Consider the following 27,124-nt stretch of genomic DNA (forward strand, 5'->3'; position numbering starts at 1 on the left):
GTTGGCGAGGTCACCTGCTCCAGCCTGGAAGGCTCTGCCAATATAGTAATAGAGGGAGACGGTCGCCTTGATGGCCACTGGTGGCACAGTCCTTGCTCTGCTGAGAGGTTGCAGGTCCGGGTCGAGGAGGTGGCACAGTTCCGGGATCACCTCCTTGGTGAAGCGCAGCTGCAGAATGCACTGATCCTGGCAGAGGAGCAGGTAGAAGTGGCTAAAAATCCTAGGAGGATAAGACATCCTGCTGACAGCCTTTCTCCTCCTTACTCTGTGAGCAGCTTTTTTTTTCTGCTGCTTTTGCTTCATTTCCCTGTGATGCTGCAACCCAAGGGAAACTACAACTATTGCCCACACGACTGAGAATAAGTGGCATGCTCAGAGGCCTTTCAAAAGCACACAACTTCTTCCAAAGGTCCAGCATCAGTCCCTTCTGACTGAAAGAACTTCTGTCAACTCCTCTAACACAATACTTCCAGTAACTCTGCAGCAGCAAGTAGATAGTGAAAAGCACCTCACCAGCAAGTTGGATGGTGATGCATTTAAATAGTGCTGGTTGGAGGGTCACTGTTGAACCCATGTTCAGCCGTGCGTGTTTAAGAGAGGAGCAGTGAGGTCCAAAATGGCAGATACTGCATCAAATCAGGCTGATGGAATGGGCGGAGAAGTGGCAAATGAAATTTAATGCAGAGAAGTGTGAAGTGATTCATTTTGGTAGGAATAACAGAAAGAGGCAATATAAAGGGTACAATTCCAAAGTAGGTGCAGGAAGAGAGGAACCGGGGCTGGTGGGGGCAGGGCGGGGGGGGGGGGGGGGGGGTGTATATGTACACAAATCATTGAACGTTGCAGGGCAGGGTGAGAAAATGGTTAATAAAGAATATGGGGTTCTGGGCATAACAAATAGGGGCACGAAGCAGAAGAACAAGAAAGTTATGATAAACCTGTATAAAATAATTGGTTCAGCCTCAACTGGAATACTATGTCCAATTCTGGGCAGCACACTTTAGGAAGGATATGAAGGCATTAGAGAGGGTGCAGAAAAGATTCATGAGAATGGTTCTAGGGTTGAGGAACTTCAGGTAGGTTGGTGAAACTGGGAGTGTTCTCCTTGGTGCAGAGAGGACTAAGAGGAAATCTGATAGAACTGTTCAAAATCATGTGGGGTCTGGACAGAGTAGGTGGTGGAAGGATCCAGAACTAGAGGACACCGATTTAAGGTAATTGGCAAAAGAAGAAACGGTGACATGAGAAAAAACTTTTATGGAGCCAGTGATTAGGTGCTGGAATGCACTGCCTTCGAGTGTAGTGGAGGCAGATTCAATCAAGGCCTTCAAAAGAGAATTGGATAATTATCTGAGGAGAAAATATTTGCAGGACTACAGGGAAAAGGCAGGGGAGTGGGACTAGGTGAGTTGCTCTTTCAGAGAGCCGGCTCAGACACGATGAGCCCAAGGTCTTTTTCTGTGCTGTAACCATTTGATGATTCCACGATCAGCGTTACACGTGGACTGACATCATATTCTGCCCGCTCTGCATCCATGTGATGCGTGCACATGACGCCCGGACTATAGTCCTTTCCAACATGGTGATCGGCGAGAGCTGCGCTGGGAGTAATTGGGAGCAGAGCCCCCACAATTGTTTTCTTCAACCTGTTCCATGTACCCCAAAACCAGGAGCACTTTGGAGCCAAATTTTGTGGCCATAAACTTTAATCAAGAAGGCCTAACAAGCTCACTCTGGACCATCAAGTATTTATTCTTTGTTCAGTGACATGTAGATAACAGTCAAGATAATAGTGGTGAAATTAGAATACTGCTTCTGAATGGTGAATTAAATTTCTGACAAAAGTCAAGAAATTTTGACTTGAAAACATATAAGCCCTGGAACTATGTTATGTGATACCAGTATAGAAAACTTAACACATTTATCTGAAATCTATCGTCCTTTAATAAGGAGGTCCGTAATCATTAAACAAATCTTCCAGTTAGCTTCAATTGCGTAATATTACTTGCTTAAAGAATTATGTCATTCAAAAGGTAGTGTGCATTTGCTGCTTCAATGTACTCTGTTTTACTTTCTTCACCCCTGTCACCCACTTCTTCTTCCCCCCCACTCCCCCACCACCCAATCCAAGTTAGGTGAGCAGGCAGACAATGGTTGAGCTTGCAGACATCTCCAAAGGTAGCATCAGCGCTGCTCTTTGGATTGCCCCCATAGGAAGTGTGTTATATCTTTACATACAGGGCTGCATGACTCGCTTAACCCTTAAACCTCTGGCAACAATCCAAGCTAAGACTGATGACATTTCCCATGTGGCAAATCACAGTGTTAACTATAAAAAAAACTTCGATTCAATCTCAGATCTCTTTATTGGGAGATAAATATTCCAGAACTGTAAGTACTTGGCTACTTATCTGACCATATCTCATATACACCAACATTCAAAATATTCATGTCAATTTTGAAAGATTTTCTCAGCAGGAATATTTGAAAATATCTAATTATATTATGGCATTACTGGATATGAAGTATCTATTGCCTTAAAAAAACGGAATAAACTTACATATATTATACGGCTTGGGGACCCTGATGTACTTGAGGCTGGAGCAGACGTAATACTCTCAGAAGAAGTATGGGTTATCTAGAGGCAAACAACAATATTTTATATCAAAATTAGAAGCTATATCCAATCCTCTAAATATCTGGAAAAAGTATGCTCAAGGAGCCTTGGACAGCACCTTCCAAACCCGCGGCCTCTACCACCTCGAAGGACAAGAGCAGCAGATGCATGGGGAACATCACCACCTGCAAGTTCCCATCCAAGTCACACACCATCCTGACCTGGAACTATATCGCCGTTCCTTCACTGTCGCTGGGTCAAAATCCTGGAACTCCCTTCCTAACAGCACTGTGCGTTTACCTACCTTACATGGACTGCAGCGGTTCAAGAAGGCAGCTCACCATCACCTTCTCAAGGGCAATTAGGGATGGGCAATAAATGCTGGCATAGCCAGTGATGCCCACATCCCATGAATGAATAGTAAACAAAATTGTAATGCTTTCATTATTCATATGAAACAGTTCTGTGTTTTCGGAGGTCACCAGTATTCAAGTTCATATCCGGACTCTCTGATACTTCCTTGAGGTCTCAAGAACCTTTGGTCACTCCATCTTCATGTAAGTCTCAAGTCTCGATCCATTATTCTCTTATTCCAGAAATCACACCGAATGCTTTATTGGTGAAACAAATACATCAATAGCAACACTTTTCTACCTCTTTATTTTCTGCATATAGTTGTTCGTTCTTCGAGGCGAAGATGACCATGTCCATCATCTGGGGTGTTTGGTCGGGTTCCAGTGGGTATGTAGGTGAATGCTGAGGCCAATCTGTGTCCGGAAGGTTCTGCTGTAAATAGGGCAGAATACCACAGACAATTGAGTTTTGGATGAGCTGCTCGCCTGGGATTTCCTCTCCTTGCATTTTCTCTCTGCCTCCAATAATGCACTTGCTTTCGAAGGAGACCACACCCTTTTTTATTTGGTTGTGCCAGATGCAGTGATGCTGGGCGAGCTTCTCCCAGGACTCGGGCTGATATTAAAACTCCTAAGCGAAGCCTTCAGAATGTCCTTGTAGTACTCTGTTTGACCGCCATGAGAGTGGACCCCAGACTCAAGCTCTCCATAGAAGATTCACTTTGGTAAGCGAGTGTCAGGCATTCTGGCTACATGACCAGCCCACTCATTTGTGAATACCTCAATAGGATATGGATGCTTGGCATGTCAGCTCGGGTGAGCCTAATCTTCAGAAGGCAGCTCAAGTGAAAGTGGTTGAGCTTCTTGGCATGACGCTGGTACACAGTCCCAAGTCTTGTATGCATAGAGCAGAGTGAGCAGGACTATTGCTCTACAGACTTTCAGTTTGGTAGGCAGACTTACTCCTCTTCATTCCTATAAGTCTGCTGAAGGCTACACTTGCTTTAGCAATTCTTGTATGTGTCTTGGCATGTAGCTTGAGAGAGTATGCTGCCAAGATAAGTGAACTTAATCTGCTGCTGACAGGTTCTGGTCATAGACTGAAACCTTGGGCACGAGATAGCGCATTCCTGTGACAGGCGGGTACATTACTTCAGTTTTCTTTGTGGTGATTGTAAGGTTGAAGTTGTTGCGTGCATTAGAGAACAAGTCTATGCTACGTTGCATGTCCAGTTTCGAACCAGCAACTAGCGCACAGTCATCGACAAAAAGGAAATCGTGAACTATGTCCTTGGAGACCTGGGATTTTGCCTGGAGTTGTCTCAGATTGAGCAGCTTCCCATCCATGCGATATCTAATTTTGATGTCAGGATCACCATCATGGAAGGCATCAGAGAGCATGGTGGAGAAAAACAAGCTGAAGAGGGTTGGTGCCAGTACGAAGCCCTGTTTTACTTCATTAGTGACTGGGAAAGGGTCAGAAGACTCACCATAATTGAGGATATGCCGTCATGGAGCTGTCGAACCATTGCGATGAATTTCTCAGGGCAGCTGAATGTCTCCATTAAGTTTCAAAGGCACTCACAACTGACTGTGTCGAAGGCCTTGGTCTGGTCAACAAATGTGGTGTAGAGGTCCGTGCTCTGTTCTTGGCATTTCTCCTGGAGGCGGTGGCATAGTGGTATTGTCACTGGACTAGTAACCCAGAGACCCAGGGTATTGCTCTAGGGACATGGGTTTGAATCCCACCACAGCAGAAGGTAGAATCTGAATTCAATTAATAAATCTGGAATTAAAAGCTAGTCTAATGATGGCCATGAAACCACTGTCGACTGTTGAATGGGACTGATTGCTTTGCTCTACAGAGAGTTAGCATGGGCTGAATGGCCTCCTTTTGTGCCGTAATGTCTCTATGAATCTATGTTGGAGGGAGTGAATGTTTAAGGTGGTGAATGGGGTGCTGATCGAGAGGGCTGTTTTGCTCTGGATGGTGTTAAGCTTCTTGAATGTTGTTGTAGCTGCACTCATCCAGGCAAATGGAGAGTATCACATCACACTCCTGATTTGTGCCTTGCAGATGGTGGACAGGCTTTGGGGAGTCAGGTGGTGAGTTACTCACTGCCAAATACCCAGCCTCAGATCGCCTCTTATAGCCACAGCATTTATATGGCTGGTCCAGTTAAGTTTCTGGTCAATGGTAATCCCCAGGATGTTGATGGTGGGGATTCAGCGATCATAATGTCATTAAATGTCATGGAGAGATAGATAGATTCTCTCTTGTTGGGCATGTTCATCGCCTGTAGGCTGTGTGGTGTGAATGTTACTTGCCACTTGTTAGCCCAAGCCTGAATGTTGTCCAGGTCTTGCTTCACATGGGCACAGACTGCTTCAGTATCTGAAGAGATGTGAATTGTACTGAACACTGTGCAATCATCAACAAGCAGCCCCACATCTGACATTATGCTGTGGGAAGGACATTCATGAAGCAGCTGAAAATGGTTGGGCTTAGGACACTACCCTGAGGAACTTCTGCAGTGATGTCCCAGGGCTAAGATGATTGGCCTCCAACAATCACAATCATCTTCCTTTGTGCCAGGTATGACACCAACTAATAGAGAGTTTTCCCCCTGATTCCTGTGACTTCAATTTTGCTAGAGCTCCTTGATGCCACACTCGGTCAAATGCTGCCTTGATGTCAAGGGGCAGTGACTCTCACCTCAACTCTGGAATCAGCTCTTTTGACCTTGTTTGGACCAAGACTATAATGAGGTCTGGGGTTGAGTGGTCCTGGTAGAACCCAAATTGAGCATCAATGAGCAGGTTGTTGCTAGGTAAGTGCATCTTGATAACGATACCTTCCATCACTTTGATGTTGATTGATATTAAATTGATGGGGCGACAATTGGCCATATTGAATTTGTTTTTCTTTTTGTGGACAGGACATACCTGGGCAATTTTCCGCTTTGTCTGGTAGATGCCTGTCTTGTAGCTGTACTGGAACAGCTTGGCTAAGGGCACGGCTAGTTCTGGAGCACAAGTCTTCAGCCCGGAACAGTGACAGGGCCAATAGCCTTTGCTGTATCCAGAGCTCTCAGCCATTTCTTGATATCATGTGGAGTGAATCAAATTGTCTGATGGCTGGCATCTGTGATGGTGGGGATTTCCAGAGGAGGCCAAGATGGACCATCCACTCGGCACTTCTGGCTAAAGATGGTTGCAAATGCTTCAGGCTTATCTTTCACATTGACATGCTGGGCTCCCCCATCTTCGAGGATGGGGATGTTCTTGGATCCTCCTCCTCCAGTTAGTTATTTAATTGTCCACCACCATTCACGACTAGATGTGGCAGGACTGCAGAGCTTTGCTCTGAGCTTTTAGTCATGGGACCGCTTAGCTCTGTTTATAGCATGTATGTAGTACTGTATTGCAACTTCACCAGTTTGGCACCTCATTTTTAGATATTCCAGGTGCTGTTCCTGGCATGCCGGGCCAGGAGTTGTAGTTGTAGACTGTAGTTGAATACAATTCTGCTGCTGCTGCTGATGGCCCACAGGGCCTCATGGATGTCCAGTTTTGAGCTGCTAGATCTGTTTTGAGTCTATCCCATTTAGCACAGTTGTAGTGTCACACAATATGATGGAGACTATCCTCAGTGTGAAGCCAGGACTTCCTCTTCATAAAGACTGTGTAGTAGTCACTCCTATCCATACTGTCATGGACTGATGCATCAGTGGCAGGGAGATTTGTGAGGGTGAGGTCAAGTATACTTTTCTCTCTTGTTGATTCTCTCACCACCTGCCATAGACGTAGTCCGGCAGATATGTCCTTCAGGACTCAGGCAGCTTGGTCAATGGTGGCGCTACTAAGCCACTCTTAGTAATAGGCATTGAAGTCCCCAACCAGAGTACATTCTGTTCCTGTGTTATCCTCAGTGCTTCTTCCAAGTGGTGTTCAACATGGAGGAACAGTGATTCATCAGCTGAGGGAGAGCAGTAGGTGGTAATCAGCAGAACGTTTGTTTGCTTATATTTGACCTGATGCCATGAGACAATGTTGAGGATTCCCAGGACCATTCCCTTCTGAATGTATGCTACTGTGCCACCATCTCTGGTGAGTCTGTCCTGCCGGTGGGTCAGGACATAACCAGGAATAGTGATGGAAGAGCCTGGGAAATTGGCTGTAAGGTATGATTCAGTGATAATCACGAGTCTGTGTGACAGCTCTCCCAATTCTGGCACAAGTTCCGAGATGTTAGGGAAGAGGATTTTGCAGGGTTGACTGGGCAGGGTGTGCCTTTGTCATTTCTGGTGCCTAGGTCAATACCAGGTGGTCCGTCCGGTTTTATTCTTATTTGACTTTTCTGCAGTGGTTTAATAAAACTGAGAAGCTTGCTAGGTCATTTCAGAGGACAGTTAAGAGTCAACCACATTGCTGTGGGTCTGGAGTCGCATGTTGGACAAATCAGGTAAGGATGGTAGATTTCCTCCCCAAAGGACATTAGTGAACCAGATGGGTTTTTACCGACAATCTGATAGTTTTGTGTCATTATTAACGAGACTAGCATTTTATTCCAGATTTATTAATTGATTGAATTTTAATCCCCCAGCTGCCGTGGTCAGATTAGAACGCTCATCTCTGGAGCATTAGTGTGGGTCTCTGGATTACTTGACCAGTAACATTACCACTAATCTACTGTCCCCATTATTAAATGTTATGTGTGCACAGTTGTTTGTTGGATGCATGTGGTACTCATGTGGCTGTAATGTTAATTTGCTTTCCCCTCTACCCTAAACTATATTTAAAAAAATTTCAGTAACAGAGAGTGCTTACTCAAAACTTTAAAATTATCACCTTCAAGGTGCTGTATAAATAAATGCGCTGCTGTTGAAATTTTAAAATTCAGTAACTAACTGATGCAATAAATCAGTGTGTTTATAGTCTAACAGTACACACTTCATTTTAAAAGCTTATAAATCAAACCTGCAATATTGTAAAAGATAAAAATCAGCTGTAAGGAAGTTCAACTGGAATTAATAAAGAACAATAAATTATCTGAATTTGAATAATCATGGTAGAGTATGGTAAATATTGATTCTTAGCTTTTTAACTCACATCATTTAGTTGCAGATGTGACTATGCTGCTTTCTCCTTACCTTTTGTTTTTCTTCTGCCCTGGCAGCCTGTTTACAGATTGGGTGCCAGATTAAAGTCCCTGCAGCAAGTGAGAAATAAATAATAAAAAGTAACAGTAAACAATGGAAAAAGTATTAGAAATTCTCCAGTGTATTTGAATAAAATGCATACTTGTTACTTATATCCAAATTCACATTTTTCTTTCACCTTTTATACAGTTTGCTTCATTCTGCGCTCCAATGGCCTAAAAGTAATTTGGGGATTGGGGTATCTGAGAAAAGTGTCAATGGTGCTGTAATAACAAATTAACATTATGCACGAGGACTAGGAAGAATGTATAAGTAGAAATTTTAATTTTACCTGCTTCATTGATGGGTCCAATATTCTGCACAAGGGGATGGACAATTCCAAGTGGGAGGATTACAGTGTAAAAGTAAAAGTGTGGTTTTTTTTTCTCTTGGAACCTTGACTATGCCCCTTTGCACTTAGTGGGAAGTAGAAATGAGTAAATGAGTTTTAATATGACAATAAATCTAAAATATTACCAGTGCATGTAAGTATATTTTTGACATGGACAAAGCCAAATCAGGGCGGCACAGTGGCGCAGTGGTTAGCACCGCAGCCTCACAGCTCCAGGGACCCGAGTTCGATTCCGGGTACTGCCTGTGTGGAGTTTGCCAGTTCTCCGTGTTTGTGTGGGTTTCCTCCGGGTGCTCCGGTTTCCTCCCACAAGCCAAAAGACTTGCAGGTTGATAGGTAAATTGGCCATTATAAATTGTCACTAGTGTAGGTAGGTGGCAGGTGGGGATGTTTGGTAGGAATATGGGGTTAGTGTAGGATTAGTATAAATGGGTGGTTGATGCTCGGCACAGACTCGGTGGGCCGAAGGGCCTGTTTCAGTGCTGCATCTCTAATCTAAAAAAAAAAGAGGGGGCCACAACATTCGGCTTCCTCGCACCTGTTTTTTCAGCGCTATGAGCATAATTTTTCCTCCAATGCCACTTCGGTGAAGGTGTTAAACCATTCTTAAACATGCAAAGTTGAACAGGAGTTCAGCAGCAGGAGGGACTGTGCTCCCCATCCACCCACCAGTGCTATTTAAAAGGATCAACATCTGTTTACAGGTTAGTTGATAGATTTCTACTGGCTCTTTCTGCGCTTATAGAAGTGTTTAGTGGTTTCTAGAGTTCTTTAAAGTTGCAAAAGTTTAAAGTGTGGCTCGTACTGAAGGACACGGTCTTGACATCAAAGGTTCCAGACATGCATTCAGCAGTACAAAAACAAGAAATGCTGGAATCACTCAGCAGGTCTGGCAGCATCTGTGGAAAGAGAAGCAGAGTTAACGTTTCGGGTCAGCGACCCTTAACGTTAACTCTGCTTCTCTTTCCACAGATGCTGCCAGACCTGCTGAGTGATTCCAGCATTTCTTGTTTTTGTTTCAGATTTCCAGCATCCGCAGTATTTTGCTTTTATTTTAATGCATTCAGCAGTGTTGGACTACAACATAACGGGGAGAATGAACAGAGGCAACATGGAGCTGCTGGAAGAGGAAGGAGGAGGAAGGATTGGGCTCGCAGCAGGAGGTCATATCCACCCAGAATAACAGTGAGGAACAATGTGTCAGATAATTTCACATCACTAAGGACGTCCTCACTGAAATCTGCCACCTATTGCAGCTGCAACTGCAACCTCAGACATGGCGAGAACAGCATTGCCTATGACTATGAAGGTGACCGTGGTCATGAGTTTTTATGTGCTGGGCCAGAGTACACAATATTTGCAACATTTTCCAGTTTGCTGTCAACTGTTGCATATGGGACGTCACTAAGGCTCTGTATTCTAAGAGAGCTGACTACATTTTATTCTCTTTTGTCAGGGAGAAGCAGGCAAAGCAAACACGCAGTTTCACTACAATGTCAGGCTTCCCAATGGTGCAGGGTGTCATTGACTGCATGCACATCACTTTGCAGATGCTGTATATCAACTCTGAGATGCCCTGCAACTGAAATGAATTCTACTCCCTCAACCTGCAACTGGTGTGTGACCATATGCAGAATATCATGCAGGTCAGTCCACTGTGCCTTCTACATTTGAGCCACCATGAGAAATCAGAGGGTGACTACTGGGAAACTAGAGCTGTCCTTTGACGACATGGCTGATAACTCCAGTACACAACCATGCACACTTAGAATCATGGAAAGTTTACAGCACAGAAAGAGGCCACTTGGCCCATTGTATCTGCATCTGCTGAAAAATGAGCCACCCAGCCTAACCCCACCTTCCAGAATTTGGTCCGTAGCCCTGCAGGTTACAGCACTTGAGGAGCATATCCAGAAATCTTTTATTGCTGAAAATAGAAACATTTTGTCAAAGCTGTTCATCTTGCACACATCAGGACAATTCGCAAGAATACCAATGTCAGGGAAAACACCATATTTATACTGTAGAAGAGAGTGCTGATCGGTTGGCAAGTAGACTATGATTGGTAGAGATGCAGCCATGGAGAAGGCACCAGTTTATGGTGACTGACAGTTAACTGCCAAGTTTTGTTTGAAATTTTGCAGGAGGAATGCTATCAATCTGAGAGAAGATAACAGCTTTGCGCTCCATGAAACCACTGGTACTCCCCCAGAGTGACACCTCAGCAATCTATTGGAGGATAGATTGCTGGACTGTTATGACACCCTGAAAGCCCCTTTGAACAAAGATATGCACAGCCATGATGGCAGTAGTCATGATGGCTGCAACTTGCATGGCAGCAAGCTGACCTTGCACAAGGTCTGTTTAAGCTTGCATGACAGCAAGCTGACTTTGCAGGACTTCAGTGTGAGCTTCCACTGCAGCACTCAGTTGTTGGGAGGTCTCTGCTTCTGTTGCAATGTAAGTTGAGGCATCCTCCATCAGACACTATCATTGTGGGGTCCGCAATTGTGCAAATGGAGTTGGAGAATGGGCTCCAAGCTCTACGCAAGGTCCTGCGCCATGTTGGTGCCAGACCCTTTCATGCTCCTTCACATTGCATGCAGGCTTTCTGACATGCTTCTCAATGCACCAAGTGTATCCATCAGCCTTCTTCTGTAGCCCAGACCACTGAAGTCCTCTTTCTGAGTTCTCGGCACTCGCTTGTGACCTCGCACTCTGGTGAGCTGGCACCACTATCCTGGTCCCCTGCTCTGGCTGCAGGTCATTTGCGCCCAGGCTCACACCATGTGCAGATCCTGCTTCAATGCTATCTTCTAGATTATGTGCAGTGTCAGTATTTGAGCTGGTGTCTGTGAGTGTCAGAGTGAGCGACATATTTCTTCTTCATCACTGTCTTTCTGTTCTTCAACCACTGCCTGGCCAGGGTGCAATTCTTGGGTATCTGAAATGAGAAAGACAAAAGGGTAGGGTTGCTGTGAGGGGAAAGCAGAGAGCAAGAAATGCATGCTTATACCCATCTGCAGCTTGAAAATCAGAAGAAATTGTGGGATGAGGGGGAAATGGAATACAGGAAGGGTTAGGTATGAGGTTGCAGTCATCTTCGATGGTTTCAGCACTGCTGCTGAGCACAGGCTCAGTGATGACTGCTCCAATGATGGCCACCACCGTCTCCTTCATCGGGGTAAGGACATGCAACTATGGATGTCTCCCTCCTGTTAGATCCTGTTGCGTCCTGTTATGCACAGCCTATTCCTGCAAGAGGGAGGGAAGTGTGTCAGTGAGAGTGCTGCAATGTGTTTCATTGATGTGCCTGTCATAGTTGGATGACTGGCAGTGTGCGCCAGATGTGAGATGTGCGTGTGAAGTTTGCAGCGGTGCTAACGATGAGAGGGTGAGCCGAAGCTATGAATGTTAGATGAGAGTTGCGACTGATAGAGATTGTTGGTAGGTGAGTGATGGGGGTGTGCTGCATTAAGCACTGTGTGAGGCTACTGGTTCAGTTGGTGGGATATGGCATTTGAAAATGAATTCACTAACATTGACTATTCATGTGAGGTCATTGAACTTCTTGTGAGGACGTAGATGCAGTACCACAGCTTAACTGCTGGCATTAATCACCACTGCTATCAGGTCCCACGGCCTTCACAGTTTGTCTGTAGGGCATCCTGACTCCTCTGGATGGAGTGTCTCTCTCTTCCTCCTCCACTAAGGTGTCCACTGCAGTATCAGAGAACCCTGAGGTACACTCTCCCCGTTATGCCATAATTTACTCTTCTTTTCTGCTCAGTCTCTCTTCCACAAGAAATTCCAACACCTGCTCCAGTCAGAATGTATGTCCCTTTTAGAAGGTTCAGTCTGGCTTTAAGTAGTATAGGCTACCTTTAAGTGGTGCTAGCCTTGCACAAGCTTGGACCTCCTGCTGATGCACAGCTACTCAACAGTGCATTTATTGCTGGCTGCAGTAAGAAATTCTGCAAATTAGCAGGTAGCACAAAATTGCCATGCTGCTTGCATCAGAAGCAACAGCGTGGGTTAATAAGGCATCATGATCTCTGCACCTGTTTTTTGTGGGCTTTCAAATTTAGCCCCTGAGATCTCTAAATAACACTGTTAATGTTTTCCTCTCTGTGTCAATTTTAATAAATTCACTGACATGTTTATAAACATGTTCATAGATTTGTTAAAACAAATCCATAGATAAGAATATGAGCATAAGAGTTAAATAATGTTATATTGTGGTCCTTAAAAATCTATGGTCCTTCTAGCACATCCCTGCTGTAACTTTGGCAACAATCCACCAGAAGGACCTCAAGTTAGGCTGAGACCAAAACACACCAGTTTCAGAATTGCACAGGAATTGCTGCAGCCAATAAAGCCACCAATGTAAAAGGAACAGACTTAATACATTAGAAGTTCCAGCTTTCCTGGTCCTCAGAAGTACCTGCTGTAGGGTCAGTGGAGTCACATTTTAAAACAGCCACCTTACAAAATTACGAAGAGTTTTGAATAGGGTGAATATGAAAAGATTTTTTTTCTCTGGTTGGAGAATCAATGACGAGGGGTCATCAATTTCAAAATGCCATTCAGAGGAAAGATGATGATTAGGAGAAGTGTCTTTATTCAGACATTTGATGGAGATGGAATGCTTTGCCACAAGGAGTGGTTGACACTAACACCATTGCACCTCTTAGGAAAAGTGGATAAATATTTGAAGCAGAGGAACGCACAAGGCTAGGAGCAGCTAGTGGGGCAGTGGGCTTAATTTCAGATTGTTCTAGCAAGAGTCAACACAGACACGATAGGCTGAATAGTCTCTTTCTGTGCTATAAAATTCTATAGTTTGAACCTTCCCTTAAAAGATTATGTGGGTTAATGTACAGATCATAATTAGGGTAACATGGTCTATAGAAGGGGGCTGAATGGTCTTTTTGTATTCCATGTTTCATGTTGATTCCCTGGACACTCAGGAAAGTACTTAAGAGGATTATTTGCTCAAGTACTTCAACCATACACATTGAGATCTCTGTTCTCAGCTGAGTTAGCTGATATCAGCAGCAGCAGAAATGGAAGCAGCGCAATAGGCCTCAGAGTACCTGGCCTAATGAGGGAGAAACAATTTGACCAAGGTTCCTATCACTGACCAAAAGCCAGCCATTTCTTCTCTCCCTCAGCCAAATGCTGACTGACACTCACTGTATAGGCTCACACAGGAAGAATGGCCATTTCAGTGAGCTGCTAGCACCTGTTGAATCATATCCCACCATGAGTCAGACACTGGGAGGAGATGGAAAGAAAAATATAATTATTTTGCACTGGAATATATGCTTCTTGAATGCATTGTCTGCTTTTGTTAAGACTACATAATAATGAAGTGAATGGATTAATGGGCTGTGATACAGAGCTGTACAAATTGTCTACTTTTACTTGATGTTTATATAAATCCTATTTCGTGCAGTCATGTTTTATTGCAATTTCCATGCACTTCCAATATTGTGTAACTGCAATTTTCTGTCAGGAATGTTTTGAATTTTGTATAAGTTTTCAAAGTTGGTTGTGCAAAATTAGTAAAACTCTGAGCTAATAATTATGGAATTATGAAAATGGTGTAGGGCTTGTGACTATTTAAACTGTCCACATTTGTACCTCTGATGAGGTCAATGTAACAAAGAAAGCTGCATGTACACTTGATGTCCTCATTCCCATCCTCTCCTGAATGGGAGTACAATGGGATACACAAGATTGGACTTATATATGCATATCACACAATTAGATCCATTTAATGCCTGGCAAAAAAAAAAAATACACAAGAATCTGCCCAAACTTTTTCTTGTGGTCTTACAGAACAAAATATCCAGAAAAGGAGAGGGCCTGCAGATTCTACTGCTGAGGTGAATTGGCCAGCAGGATTGAAATCATTCAGGAAATCTCTGAAACTGTGCTGACTAGAGTGGACATAGAACATAGAACAGTACAGCACAGTACAGGCCCTTCGGCCCACGATGTTGTGCCGAGCCTATTAACCTACTCTAAGATCAAACTAACTACCTACCCTTCATTCTACTATCATCCGTGTACCTATCCAAGAGTCGCTTAAATGCCCCTAATGTATCTGCTTCTACTACCACCGCTGGCAGCGCATTCCACGCACCCACCACTCTCTGTGTAAAGAACCTACCTCTGACATCTCCCAGAAACCTTCCTCCAATCACCTTAAAATTATGCCCCCTGGTGATAGCCCTTTCCACCCTGGGAAAAAGTCTCTGACTATCCACTCTATCTATGCCTCTCATCATCTTGTACCCCTCTATCAAGTCACCTCTCATCCTTCTTCGCTCCAATGAGAAAAGCCCTAGCTCCCTCAATCTTTCTTCATAGGACATGCCCTCCAGTCCAGGCAGCATCCTGGTAAATCTCCTCTGCACCCTCTCTAAAGCTTCCACATCCTTCCTATAAAGAGGCGACCAGAATTGAACACAATATTCCAAGTGTGGTCGAACCAGGGCCTTATAGAGCTGCAGCATAACCTCGCGGCTCTTAAACTCAATCCCCCTGTTAATGAAAGCCAACACACCATACGCCTTAACAACCCTATCAACTTGGGTGGCAACTTTGAGCGATCTATGGACATGGACCCCAAGATCCCTCTGTTCCTCCACACTACCAAGAATCCTGTCTTAGAACTCTCTTCTATATCTCAAAATAATTACTCCCAACTATTGAAGCATTTTGATAATTAGGCTATTATAACATTGCATAATATTTCCTTATTCCTGCTCAATGCCATGCCTATTCATTAGAGTTTAAACAGCGTCCAGTGCTAATGCAGTCATCTAAAACTTTTGTCAATATAAGATTTTACACAAACTTAAGACCATGTCTAATCGGGTCACAAACAATGTAACTAAAACACATTTGCAGGCTTTCAACTTAGAATAAGAATTTCTATATGACATTGTTAGCATTAGCAATTCTTCCATTAAAAGATTGAAACCTTGTTTAGTTAGTTTGCCCTTGATGAAAGTCATGTAGTGAGACACCATGTCTCCATTTATTATCTCATGTTTATGGAAAGTGTTACTATCTGTTCAGCCATATTGTGGAATGTGCAGGAATCAGCAGATGATTGCTTGGATTGTGAGACATTGAAATTGATTGACATGCTGGTCCAAAGCAGGCTCAATGACCTAAAATGCAGTGGGGGATTAATATATTAAAAAATTGGACTTAAAGCATAGACATGAGAACGTTCTCAGATACTGAGTCGCTCAAATGGTCCTTCAAAAGTGCACCTCAGAACCTTGTCGGTGTTAACCTTTGCCAGGTTGCATCTCAACGTCTTGTCTGATATATTAGAATTGTACTCTTGTATTTTTACATCTTTACTTCTTGCACTGCAGCTTCTTTATAAAACCTTTAAACTTTGGAACAAAAAACCTTCTAGTCTCTTTGTACAAAAGACTGAACCTTCCATAAATTAATCACAAACAACAAGAATACCAATAGTACTAACTGATCAGACCACTATCCCACCAAGAGAAATGTATGTTAACACTCCCAATATGATCTAGTTTTTCTAGCTAAGGAAGTTCATGTTTTTTATATTTGGATACAGTAACACAGTATTTTCTGGTGTGGATCATGATGACATCAATTTGATGCTTTCGTCTTAGTGCAGTGGGTATCATTCTCTCCTCAAAGTCAGATGGTTTAAGCCCTGCTGCAGTATTTGAGCACATGAAATCAAAGAGGGGCAATGGAATTAAAAATTGTTAGTGATTTAAAACGGACTGCCGATTCGCACTATCATAGAGTCATAATTACTCCCCAGATCGCACAGGTATACAAGTCAAGATAGTACTGCTTGTTAATCAGAAGGGGCTGAGTAGCACAAACCCCAAAACACTGGCATAAAGTTATACATGCCCTTCACTTCTGGTAACTGAGATGTAGCTCCACAATCCAAGCACTGAGCCAATATGAGATGATCATTGCCAACATGTAACCAGCTTGTCGACACTTGTTACTAAATCAACAAATTCAAGTTTCCTGAGCAAAGAGCCTGTGAAATTAAGATCCTTTGAGTTTAAAATGCATGAATGCTGCTGCTGCAATGGACTCCATGGTGAGAGCACTCTCCCTGCCCATAACAAAGACATGGGGTGTTAAATTGAGCCCTATAGAGCCTGAAGATGCAGCCGAATTTAGCCCTCCATGTCTTTGTTGTGCCTTCAAAGGCACCAAAAGAGCACACATATCCAGCTGGAAGTCCATACTTGCCATATTAAGGGTTAAGGACAAACAAGAGGCATCCTTAACCCCATCCTGAAGCAGAGTTTATGCCTTTTGCCTATGTAAATAAGAGGCCTAGCATCTGTTTCAGGTCCCCGGTAGGACACTGGTTTTTTTCTGAGGCTGTCCCAGGAGAAAAACAACTTTAAGCATCGTCGAAGTAAAACTAAGATAAGTACTTACAATCTCCATCCCAATCATCGCTGCTCCAAGTCCTGAGATACAGACCATCCCACAACCTCACAATTCTTGTCTGAGGCCCTGAATTCATCTACCACTTCCCAATCCTTCATTTCAACCCCAACTCCATCTCCTGCCCCCACCACACACTCCCACCCCTACCCCTGATCTCTCCGCTCCAACCGCATCTCCAGAACCCTAATCCCTACAGCCTGGTCTCGACTGCAAAATGCAAGAACTTATTGCAAGATGTACACAAGCTTGCAGCACCTGTCATGCAAGACTGCACTGTCAGTGCCATTCCTATTATGGTGCGGTTCGTGGCCCAATATCCAGGGCTCCTCATACCTCAATATTTGTGTTGTATTAACAACATGCAGGGGGTGGGTGGTGGGAGCAGTGGGCTGCATGCAAAAATGGGGGCATGCTAATTCAACTCCTGTGGTCGAGAACCAAAATTCCTGAGTCCCTGATGTGGCAATGTAAGAGTGATGTGACTAGACTTAGGCCTGCCGAAATCAGAGGAAGCTAACTCTACTCAAAATCCCAGAGTCACAGCATTTCAATAAAATTGGCAGGATAAGTTGTATCAAACAGCTACTAGTGGTTCAGGAAGAAGGCCCACCACCTTTTCAGGGCAACCAGGGATGAACAATATATGCAACCTTACCAGCGCCACCTATATCCCGCAAATAAAAAAAAACAAGGGGATAAGTCCCGCCAGCAGGAAACCAGACATTCCAATGTTGTAGGGAGGGGATGGAACTGGAGTGGAAATTCTGCAAGGGAGTAGAGCACCAGAGCAACTTCCTTATTTAAAGAGCTGCATGTACTTAAATGGATGAACATTGGAAGAGAGAGTGAAATGGCTGCTATAACATAAGGGAAAAAGGGAGCATCTAACTTTTCTGAGACTGGTGTAGAAGAGTTGCGGTCCCAAATTAGAGAACAGGGGACGCCATTGTTGGAATACTAGGAACAAAGCTGTTACATGCAGCAGTACAGACCACATGGTTGTGGCTGTGAGTATGATCTTTATCACCCCTTACAGTGTTGGAAAGGTTTAATGATCTCACTCGGTCAGTAAAGGTAAGAGCCTTTTCAGAAAACCAGCAGGGCAGATAGCTGAATAACAGAAACCTATGGGTATTTCCTGAAAAAATAATCAAGCATTGCCCTTTGAGGTAACAAATGAACCACGTTCCTTGTCTCAGAAACAGTCATTTGTCAGTACTCGTGGTGTCTTATATCCTGTAACGTGTGCTAGCACATCAAAGTCCCACTTGATACCTAACATTAGAACCATCCCTTACACAAACCCTGACTGCGACTGCAGCATCTTGAGGATTACATAGAATATACAGCACAGGAACAGGCCATTTGCACAAGAAATTTATTCAGGCATTTATACTCCATTTGAGTCTCCGCCCATTCTTCCTTATCTAACTGTATCAGCATAACTATCTATCCCCTTCTCCCTCGTATGCTTATCTATACTATTCACCTCAACCACTCCCAGTGACAGCGGCTGGAATTTGCCAGGCCCTTTGGAAACAAGCTAGGAGGTGGGAAGGCTGGCAAAATGGTGTGGGAAGGTATTGTGGGGGGGGGGGGGGGGGGGGGAGGGTGCCAGACATCTTCCCATTTTGCCAGGGGTGGGAAAGTTGGCAGATTGGCTGCTCCTAATTGAATGGTTGTCACTTAATTGGCCACCATCAGCAAAATGCCACCCTGGGTCCCACTGCCTGCCCATGTGGGGTTGCCTCCCGCTTCCTGCATCTACTCTATTAAAAGCTTTTATAATTTTCAAGACCTCATCCCTCAGCCTTCTGATTTCAAGAGAAAGGAGACCCAGGCTGTTCACCCTTTCCTCATAAGTAGAAACTCACAGTTCTGGTACCATTCTCTTGTAACTCTTTTTTGTAAGCTCTCCAGTGCCTCTGTATCCTTTTTATAACATGTCAACCAAAGCTGCAGACTGCAAACATTCTAAATGTTGTCCAACAAGTTCAGCATAATTTCATGATACAAGTTTAGCAAATCTTCTCCACCAGAATGTAGCAGCCAATCAATGCTATTGTCACGAAAACGTGCTATGTTGAATGATGATTTTTTTAATCCACTGGCTGGAAACCTGAATATTAAACTGGTGGAGACAAACCACTCAAAGTTTGCAAGCTTCGAACTCTGCCTGCTGATCGTGAGCACCAAGGCATATTCCCTGCTGCAGACTGTAGTGTTCAGTGTCATAGAGTCATAGATACAGCACCGAAACAGGCCCTACGGCCCACCGAGTCCGTGCTGACCATCAACCACCCATTTATACTAATTCTATATTAATCCCATTTTTCCCTCTCACATCCCCACCTTCGCTCAATTCTTGTACCACCTACCTACACTAGGGGAAATATTTTACATTGGCCAATTTACCTATCGACCCGCAAGTCTTTGGCATGTGGGAGGAAACCGGAGCACCCAGAGGAAACCCACGTGGTCACAGGGAAAGCTTGCAAACTCCGCACAGGCAGTACCCAGAAGCGAACCTGGGTCGCTGGAGATGTGAGGCTGCAGTGCTAGCCACTGCGCTTAATGACTTAAGCCTGAGGGTGGAGCTATACAAAGTTTTGTGAAGGTTCCGGAAAGGACAGACAGAAACCCGCTTGAAGGAAATCAGCCGCATTGCTGCCTTCCGGGGAAACAACAAATCAGCATCCACATCTTCATACCGGAAGCCCAAGGACCACCAAAGGAAAGTTGCGTGACAACTGAATTCAGCCTGAAGCCAGCCGAGTCACCACCCTCCACAGACTGTATATTGCTTTTACTTCTCTGGATTCTAATTCGAACAGTCTATCCTTCCCCACTCTGTAACCTAGTGTGTGTGTGTGTGTGTGTGTGTGTGTGTGTGTGTGTGTGTGTGTGTGTGTGTGAGAGAGAGAGAGAGAGAGAGAGAGAGCGAGAAAGTTGGAGCGTATTTTATTATTTTACTTAGATCGGTTTAAGTACAATAAAGCTAGCCTCTTTCTTTGTTAAGCTTAATAAAACCTGTACAATTGGTTCTTTTTTATGATCATGGTGCATAAACAGCTAAATACTCACTAAACTGGCAAGTATATCCACTTCAAAAAGAAATAAACCTGCTGTGGTCAAACAAGGAGAGAGAGAAGAGGAGAGCCCTTCGACCACTCCTCACATGATCTTAACACTATGCATTAATTTTGCAAAAGAAAAGAAAATACAATGCCATAGAACGGCAGGCCCCTGGAGTGCATTTTACAACATCAGACATTTAACACCACAAGGCAATCATTGGCTTCAACACTGGAATTGCAGTTGGGGATGGAGATACAAGAGTCATTGTGCCTTTGGTGGGTTTGTGAGAACATATACCTTTTCTTACTTACCGTTTCCATGTATTCTTCAATCTCTCCATCTGTTACCACTTTTCTCATAAGAATTACATAAAGTTGTTGATTAAGACAGAATTCTGATTACACACATTCAAGTTAACAGACTGTATATTCCACCAGTGCTCCTTAATTGGATGGCGCTGCTGAGCTGCCGGCCATTTGCTGGGCTGGCAGCTCCAGGGAGTAGGCCGCCGTCCTTAATTGGATAGTGGCCTTGGCAGCGACCACTTAATTGGCTGCCACCAGCAAAATGTTGCCTGGGTCCTGCTGCCCATTGAAGTGGGGTCTCCTGCCGCTTTCAGCCCCGGCAGCAGGACTTCTGCCCTCTCCACAAAATCCAGCTCAGTGAACTCCACATTCTTTCCACTCTCTGGTTAAAGAAGTTTCTTCTGAATTCTCTAATTGTGTAAAGATTGTTTCCAGTTCTAACCTTTGCCAATGGCTTTCTGGATTATAACATGGCAGCGAAAGATGGTGGCCTCAAGGTGAAGGTTGGAAGCTGAGAAAAAAATTCCAGACAGAAAGCTACAATTCAAGTAGCCATTTTGAAAAATGGCAGAAAACAGGTGCAAATTGTCGGGATATGATTACCCTCCAATGTTCTCGGAGTCTGAACCATATGACCAGTGGAAGAACAAAGTGGTGATGTGGACAAAGTTTACGTTCCCACCAGATAGGAAACATAGTGTGGCCTTGGTGTTGTCGCTTCCTATCAGAAGTAAAATCAGAAGTAAAGTATTATGTGAGCTGGATGCTCATCAGTTGGATTGTGATGAAGAATTAGACCTTCTATTAGAGTTCTGGGATGAAATCTACAAGAAAGATGATCTGTTAAATGTCTGTGAGGCATGGTCAAACTTTGATAGGTTTCAGAAAACAGATTGTCATTCCATGGAAGAATACATCATGGACTTGAACAGACTGTATAAAAGACTGATGAAATTGAATTTTGGGATCTCTGGATCAGCTCTAGTATTTAAATTGCTGGATTGTGCTAAGGTGTCTCATATGGACTGGCCCTGGTTTTTTCTGGTGTTTTGTTCTCAGAGAGGGATACCCAGTTGGATCAGATGTGTGCTGCCTTGAAAAAAGAAATCCTGGGGAAACAGTCTTTGTGAAACAAATGGGACTTTCTGGGGTGACACAAAGACTAGAGGACTCTGATTGCCAGATTTCAAAATTGGCCAGATACTCGACACAAGCAGTGTTGAAGGGTTAAAGACTGGCAGGATGAGGATCAAAGCAGCTTCTGTTCTCACCCCTACTCCTCCCTCCCAGAACCATGATGGGATCCCCCTTGTCCTCACCTTCCACCCCACCCCACCGCACCTCCCCCCCCCCACCCCCAGCCTCCGTATTCTCTGGATCAGCCTCTGTCATTTCCGCCACCACCAGCATGATGCTACCACCAAACACATCTTCTCCTCCCCTCTTTCAGCATTCCAAAGGGACTGTTCCCTCTGTGACACCCTGGTCCACTCCTCAGTCATCCCAACACCCCCTCCCTTGCCTATGGCACCTTTCCATGCAAGTGCACGAGGACACCTGTCCTTTTACCTCCTCCCAAACACTCCTTCCAATAAAACAGTGATTAACTTGTGGTCTCCTTTATATCGGGGAGACCAAGCACAGACTGGGTGACTGCTGTGTGGAATACCTCCATTCAGTCTGTAAGTGTGACCCAGAGCTTCCAGTTGCCTGTCATTTTAGTTCTCCACCTTGCTCCCACTCTGACCTTTCAGTCCTTGGCCTGCTACAGTATTCTAATAAAGCTCAATGCAAGCTCGAGGAACAGCACCTCAACATTTGACTGGGCACTTTACAGCCTTTTGGACTCAAGATGGAGTTCAACAATTTTAGATGTTTAGGTCCTGCCCCCATTTTGTCTCATGTTTCTTTGCTGGCTTGGTTTCTGTCTCGTTCCTTTACTTTGTATTCAGATGGCAGCTATCCTATTGTTCACACCTCCTCTCGACACATCTTTTATTTCTTAACTTGTCCCATTAATATTCCATTTGGCCCTGCACCATGGAACCTTTCGTCATTTAATCTGTCCTGCCCGCCACCCTATTACAGACCTCCCCTTTTGCTCTTCTTCCCACCCTACCCCCACTTTCACTTGCACAAAACCTGTTACATTTATAACTTTTCCCAGTTCTGAACAAAGGTTACAGACTTAAAATGTTAACACTTTCTCTCTGAAAGACACAGCCAGACCTGCTGAGTATTTCCAGCAATTCCCACTTTTATTTCAGATTTCCAGCATTCACAGTATTTTGTTTTTGTTACAACACTCTAGTTGTGGCCTAACTAGAGCTTTGAACAGGTTCAGCATAACTCCCTTGCTTTTGTGCTCAATATCTCTATTTATGAAGCTCAAGATACCATATGCTTTGCGAATTACTCTCTCTCCACAGTAGCAACAGTGCATACCATCCACAAGATGCACTGCAGCAACTTGCCAAGCCTCCTTTGACAGCACCTTCCAAACATGACCTCTACCACTTAGAAGGACAGTGGGCATCAGACGCATGGGAACACCACCACCCGCAAGTTCCCCTCCAGGTCACTCACCATCCTAACTTGGAACTACATCGTTGTTCCTTCACTGTTGCTGGGTCAAATTCCTGGAACTCCCTCCCTAATAGCAATGTAGGTATTCCTACACCACATGGACTACGGCAGTTCAAGAAGGCGGTTCTCAAGGGCAATTAGCAATGGGCAATAAATGCTGGCCTTGCCAGTGATACTCACATCCCAAGAACGAATTTGTAAAGTCCTGCCACCTTTAAAGATCGATACAGTAGATCAAGGGCTGAATAGCAGTAATGTGAGTGGTCATGGCACACAGGACAGAACTATCACATCCACAGGCGAACTGCCCAGAAGGTATTTGGGTGACATATATTCCAGAAGGGTCAAGTGAATGGAGGGATGTGTAGGAAAAGATAGTGGCAAGTTTAAATATTAGTTGAATGTTCAGGATGATGGCCAAGAAACACGATCCATGGACTAGCAGAATGGGGTGAAAAAGTGGAGAGTAAGAAAGCACAGTGCAAGTACTGATAGTGGGTCTGGAAATGATTCTTGCATCTGAAAACGATCACATGCCAGAGAAAGATCATTCGATAGTGCAAGAGGGAGATCTCGCAGTACTAGTCCTGACAAAGATGGAAGCAGAGACCATACCTTGAATAGATTACACAATGAAATAAAGGCAGCAGAACAGGCTCACAACAGAACTAAAAGCACGATCACAAAGTTTTGGTGGCTGCAATAAATTTGAGGATAAACTAATTAGAAGCAAAACAAAGGGAATTAAGACTGTTGGACTGAGATTGGAGTGTATTCTGAGGTACCAAATAAGGGGCAACCAGCTTTGTCACATAGCTGGATTTGTACTGAAAACGTCCTTGCAGATTGGACTTTTAAGGCTAAAGCGAGGCTACCTGCTAGGGGTTTTGAAGAGTGACTGGGTGATAAATGTTAAGAGTGGATTCTCCCACAGCTGGAAAAATAATCTTGATAATCTTTCTAGCTCTTTTGGCCACATTTGTATGGGAGTGTAGACCAATTGACACAAAAGCTGCATTGCTGCAGGGCAATACTTTTCAGAGAAAAGTGTTTCTGAAACTGCCCAAAGAGGCAGAAAATGTAGAAGGAAAACTATAGAAATTAAACAAATGCATCTATGGCCTGAATAATGCTTCCAGATGTGGTATTTTTTGGTGAGATCTGTTTTGCTGAAAATAGGTTGTATTCAACAAAAAACAGAACCACAGTGTTATATTGGTATCATAAAGGAAAACTTCCAGGCATCTTCATCATGCTTGTCGACGATTTCTTCTGGGGTGGTACTGCAGAAATGAAAAGTTTAGAGTAGAATTTAAAAGTGGTCGTCAAGCTTTTGGAACTTTTAAGTATATTGATGGTGATAGAATAGGCCTGGAATAACTTTAAATCAATAATCCTATTTAGAGAATAATACTCCCATTCTGGTTAATCGTACTCAGTCATCACAGAAAGATGATGTTATAGCTAAGGAATAGACAGAGCAATTGCAAAGCTTGATTGGTCAGTTAAACTGGTTGGGCATTCAGACTAGACCAGGTGTTAGTTTTGATGTATTGGAGTTAAGTACTATGGTGAGATGCCAAAAAGTAGGGAATGTTTTAAGTGCAAATAAAACATTAAAAAGATTAAATCTGGAAAGATACATACTTAAGTTCCCATCTTTCATTGATCCAAAAGAAGATGAAATTAATCATTTTTTAGCTGTGCTTCCTGATGGGTATTTTAGTGCAGCTGGTTTCATAATATTTCTTACGGGTGAAAATGGGAAATATTGTCCTTTAGCTCGGGAAGCTAGGAAAAGAAAACGGGTTGTTAAAAGTACGTTAACTGCTGAAACACTGGCTCTTGTGGAGGCAGTGGATATGGGATTCTATTTGTCAAATATTTTAAGTGAGATTCTGTACAAGGGGTGTATTGAAGATAGCAAGATCTTTGAATATTACGTAGATCATCGTTATTGTGGGATAATGTACACTCTACAAAATGTAGCATGAGAAAAGGTTTCGGATCAACCTTACTGGCTTGAAACGAATGCTGAAGAGAAAGGAAATTTCAAATTAAATGGGTGGATTCAAGTCATCAACTGTCCGATATTTTTACAAGAAGAAATGCATGTACAAAGAATTTTTTTAGGGGTCCAGGAGGAGGGTGTCCATAATGTAATGCTTTAGACAGAATATGGAGTTTTTTGATTTAATTTGGTTTGAAATTTTGGTTGTGCATATAAACTCTCATTTTCACTTAAAGTGAAAGGGAATCTGTTAATTATATATTAATTGTATTTAACTGTATGCAGGTGGTGGGCATTAACTGGGGATTCACTTGAGCCCTCTAAATAGACCCAGACTAAAACTGTGGTTATTGGGTTGGGAGGTACAGGCTTTATAGAGATTGGCTCTAGTTCTATCGTTCACCAACTGGCTTTCTGGTATAGAACACTCAGCAGGCTAAAAACAGCCTTTTGAGAGGGCACAGTTGGTGTAGATGAGAAACTGACACATGGTGACACACACAGCACCACAAAACCAGAGGATCCAGATTTGGAGACTGATATATTTAAGTAGAGGCACGACATGTTAGCCCATGGTTCCAGGAGTCCTGTCACAAAGGGAAGGATGCTAACAAAGTATTGGACACGTGGAGGTTCTGCGTGGCCCCTCCAAGCATGAATGGCAGATGTTTGACAAAGCAGTAGCGTCTACTACCCTGCTGTATGCCAACACCCCAGAGGGTTTTAATTAACTGTAAAATGTTTTTAATAGTTTCATGGGATGTCAGCATCACTGGCAAAGCCAGCATTTGTTTCCCATCCTTAATTGCCCTGGAGAAGGTGGTGGTGAGTCACCTTCTTGAACTACTGCAGTCCATCTGGTGTAGGTACATCTATAGTGCTGTTAGGGAGGGAGTGCCAGGTTTTTGAACCAGCGACAGTGCAAGAACGAGGATATAGTTCCAAATCATGATGGTGTGTGGCTTGGAGGGGAACTTGCAGGTGGTGGTGTTCCCATGCGTCTGTTGCCCTTGTCCTTCTAGGTGGTAGAAGTTGCAGGTTTGGAAGCTGCTATCGAAGGAGGCTTAGTGAGGTGCTGCTGTGCATCATGTAGATGGTACACACTGCTGCCACTGTGTGGCGCTGGTGGAGGGAGTGAATGTTTAAGGTGGTAGATGGAGTGCCAATCAAGCGGCTGCTTTGTCCTGGATGGCGTCGAGCCTCTGGAGAGTCGCTGGAGCTGCACTTCATGAGTGAGCTGGGCAAGTCAATCAACTCAACATGGAGGCACTGAATGAAGGGCTGCAGATCTTGGGGGACTGTCTGAAGATGACAATATCAAGTGGATTGCAAAGTATACAGGCAGTATTTTGAAGGAACTCGATGGTAACCAGAATCCTACTCCTGGTGCCAGTGGAATAGCTGGTGTGCGTGCCTCAGATGCAGCATTCCCTCATGACAGCAACACAAAGGAATGTTCCATCAACTCCATATAGATGCCTTCACCTTTGCAGAAGCAAGATTCCATGCTTTGACCATGCTATGGTATTTCCCCCTAAATTTTCTTCCTTCTTCTGATCGATATCCTTTTTCCTCCTTAAGTATTCAAACACCTCTGCAGAGCTTGCATTTTTATTGTGCTGCCTTTTATGTCCTCAAGATTTCCAAAAGCACTTCACAGCCAATGAAGTACTTTAGAAGAATAGTCACTGTTGTAATATAGGCATACACCAGAAAAGTAATATAAATGTACATTTATTGATAACTTGGGACAATTATATGTATATTGTACTGGCCATTAGCAACACACAAGACACTTACCAAAATTTAAAAAAAATGAATAATTGATGTGCTAATTTCAGACAAATTTACAACAAATGTGGAAAATGGTTGTGAGTGATAAATCCAAAGCAAGAAAGCCTTAAAAAGTTCCACAAGTAAATGGATTAAAAATCATAGGGGGGCGTAATTGAATGTCGATGCACCGGTTTTCCAGATGGAAGATGAGTGCAAAGAGATCTAATTTAGAGGGCTAACCTCCCCATCAGAAACACATCCAACACCGTTTGGTTTGGGCGCTGTGAAGGCATTCCTCATGGCGACCTGGAGCAGGCCCTTTGAATTTGTTAACAAGGGGCCTAATGCCTCTTTTAGT

At 43.7% G+C, this 27,124-nt stretch overlaps 1 protein-coding gene across 1 annotated transcript in view; it reads right to left on the minus strand.

The window, feature by feature from the left end:
- The window catches only part of ablim2 (actin binding LIM protein family, member 2), a 444,286-nt gene that overhangs the window by 186,754 nt on the left and 230,408 nt on the right, over positions 1-27,124 (minus strand). The window contains exons 8-9 of the mRNA XM_068019832.1: positions 8,124-8,182; positions 2,561-2,638 (exon numbers count right to left, since the gene is read on the minus strand). Coding sequence (XP_067875933.1) covers positions 2,561-2,638; positions 8,124-8,182 — 137 coding nt within the window. The remainder of the gene's footprint in view (positions 1-2,560; positions 2,639-8,123; positions 8,183-27,124) is intronic.

Source organism: Heterodontus francisci, chromosome 1 (assembly GCF_036365525.1).
Source record: "Heterodontus francisci isolate sHetFra1 chromosome 1, sHetFra1.hap1, whole genome shotgun sequence".
In the NCBI taxonomy this organism is placed as follows: domain Eukaryota; kingdom Metazoa; phylum Chordata; class Chondrichthyes; order Heterodontiformes; family Heterodontidae; genus Heterodontus; species Heterodontus francisci.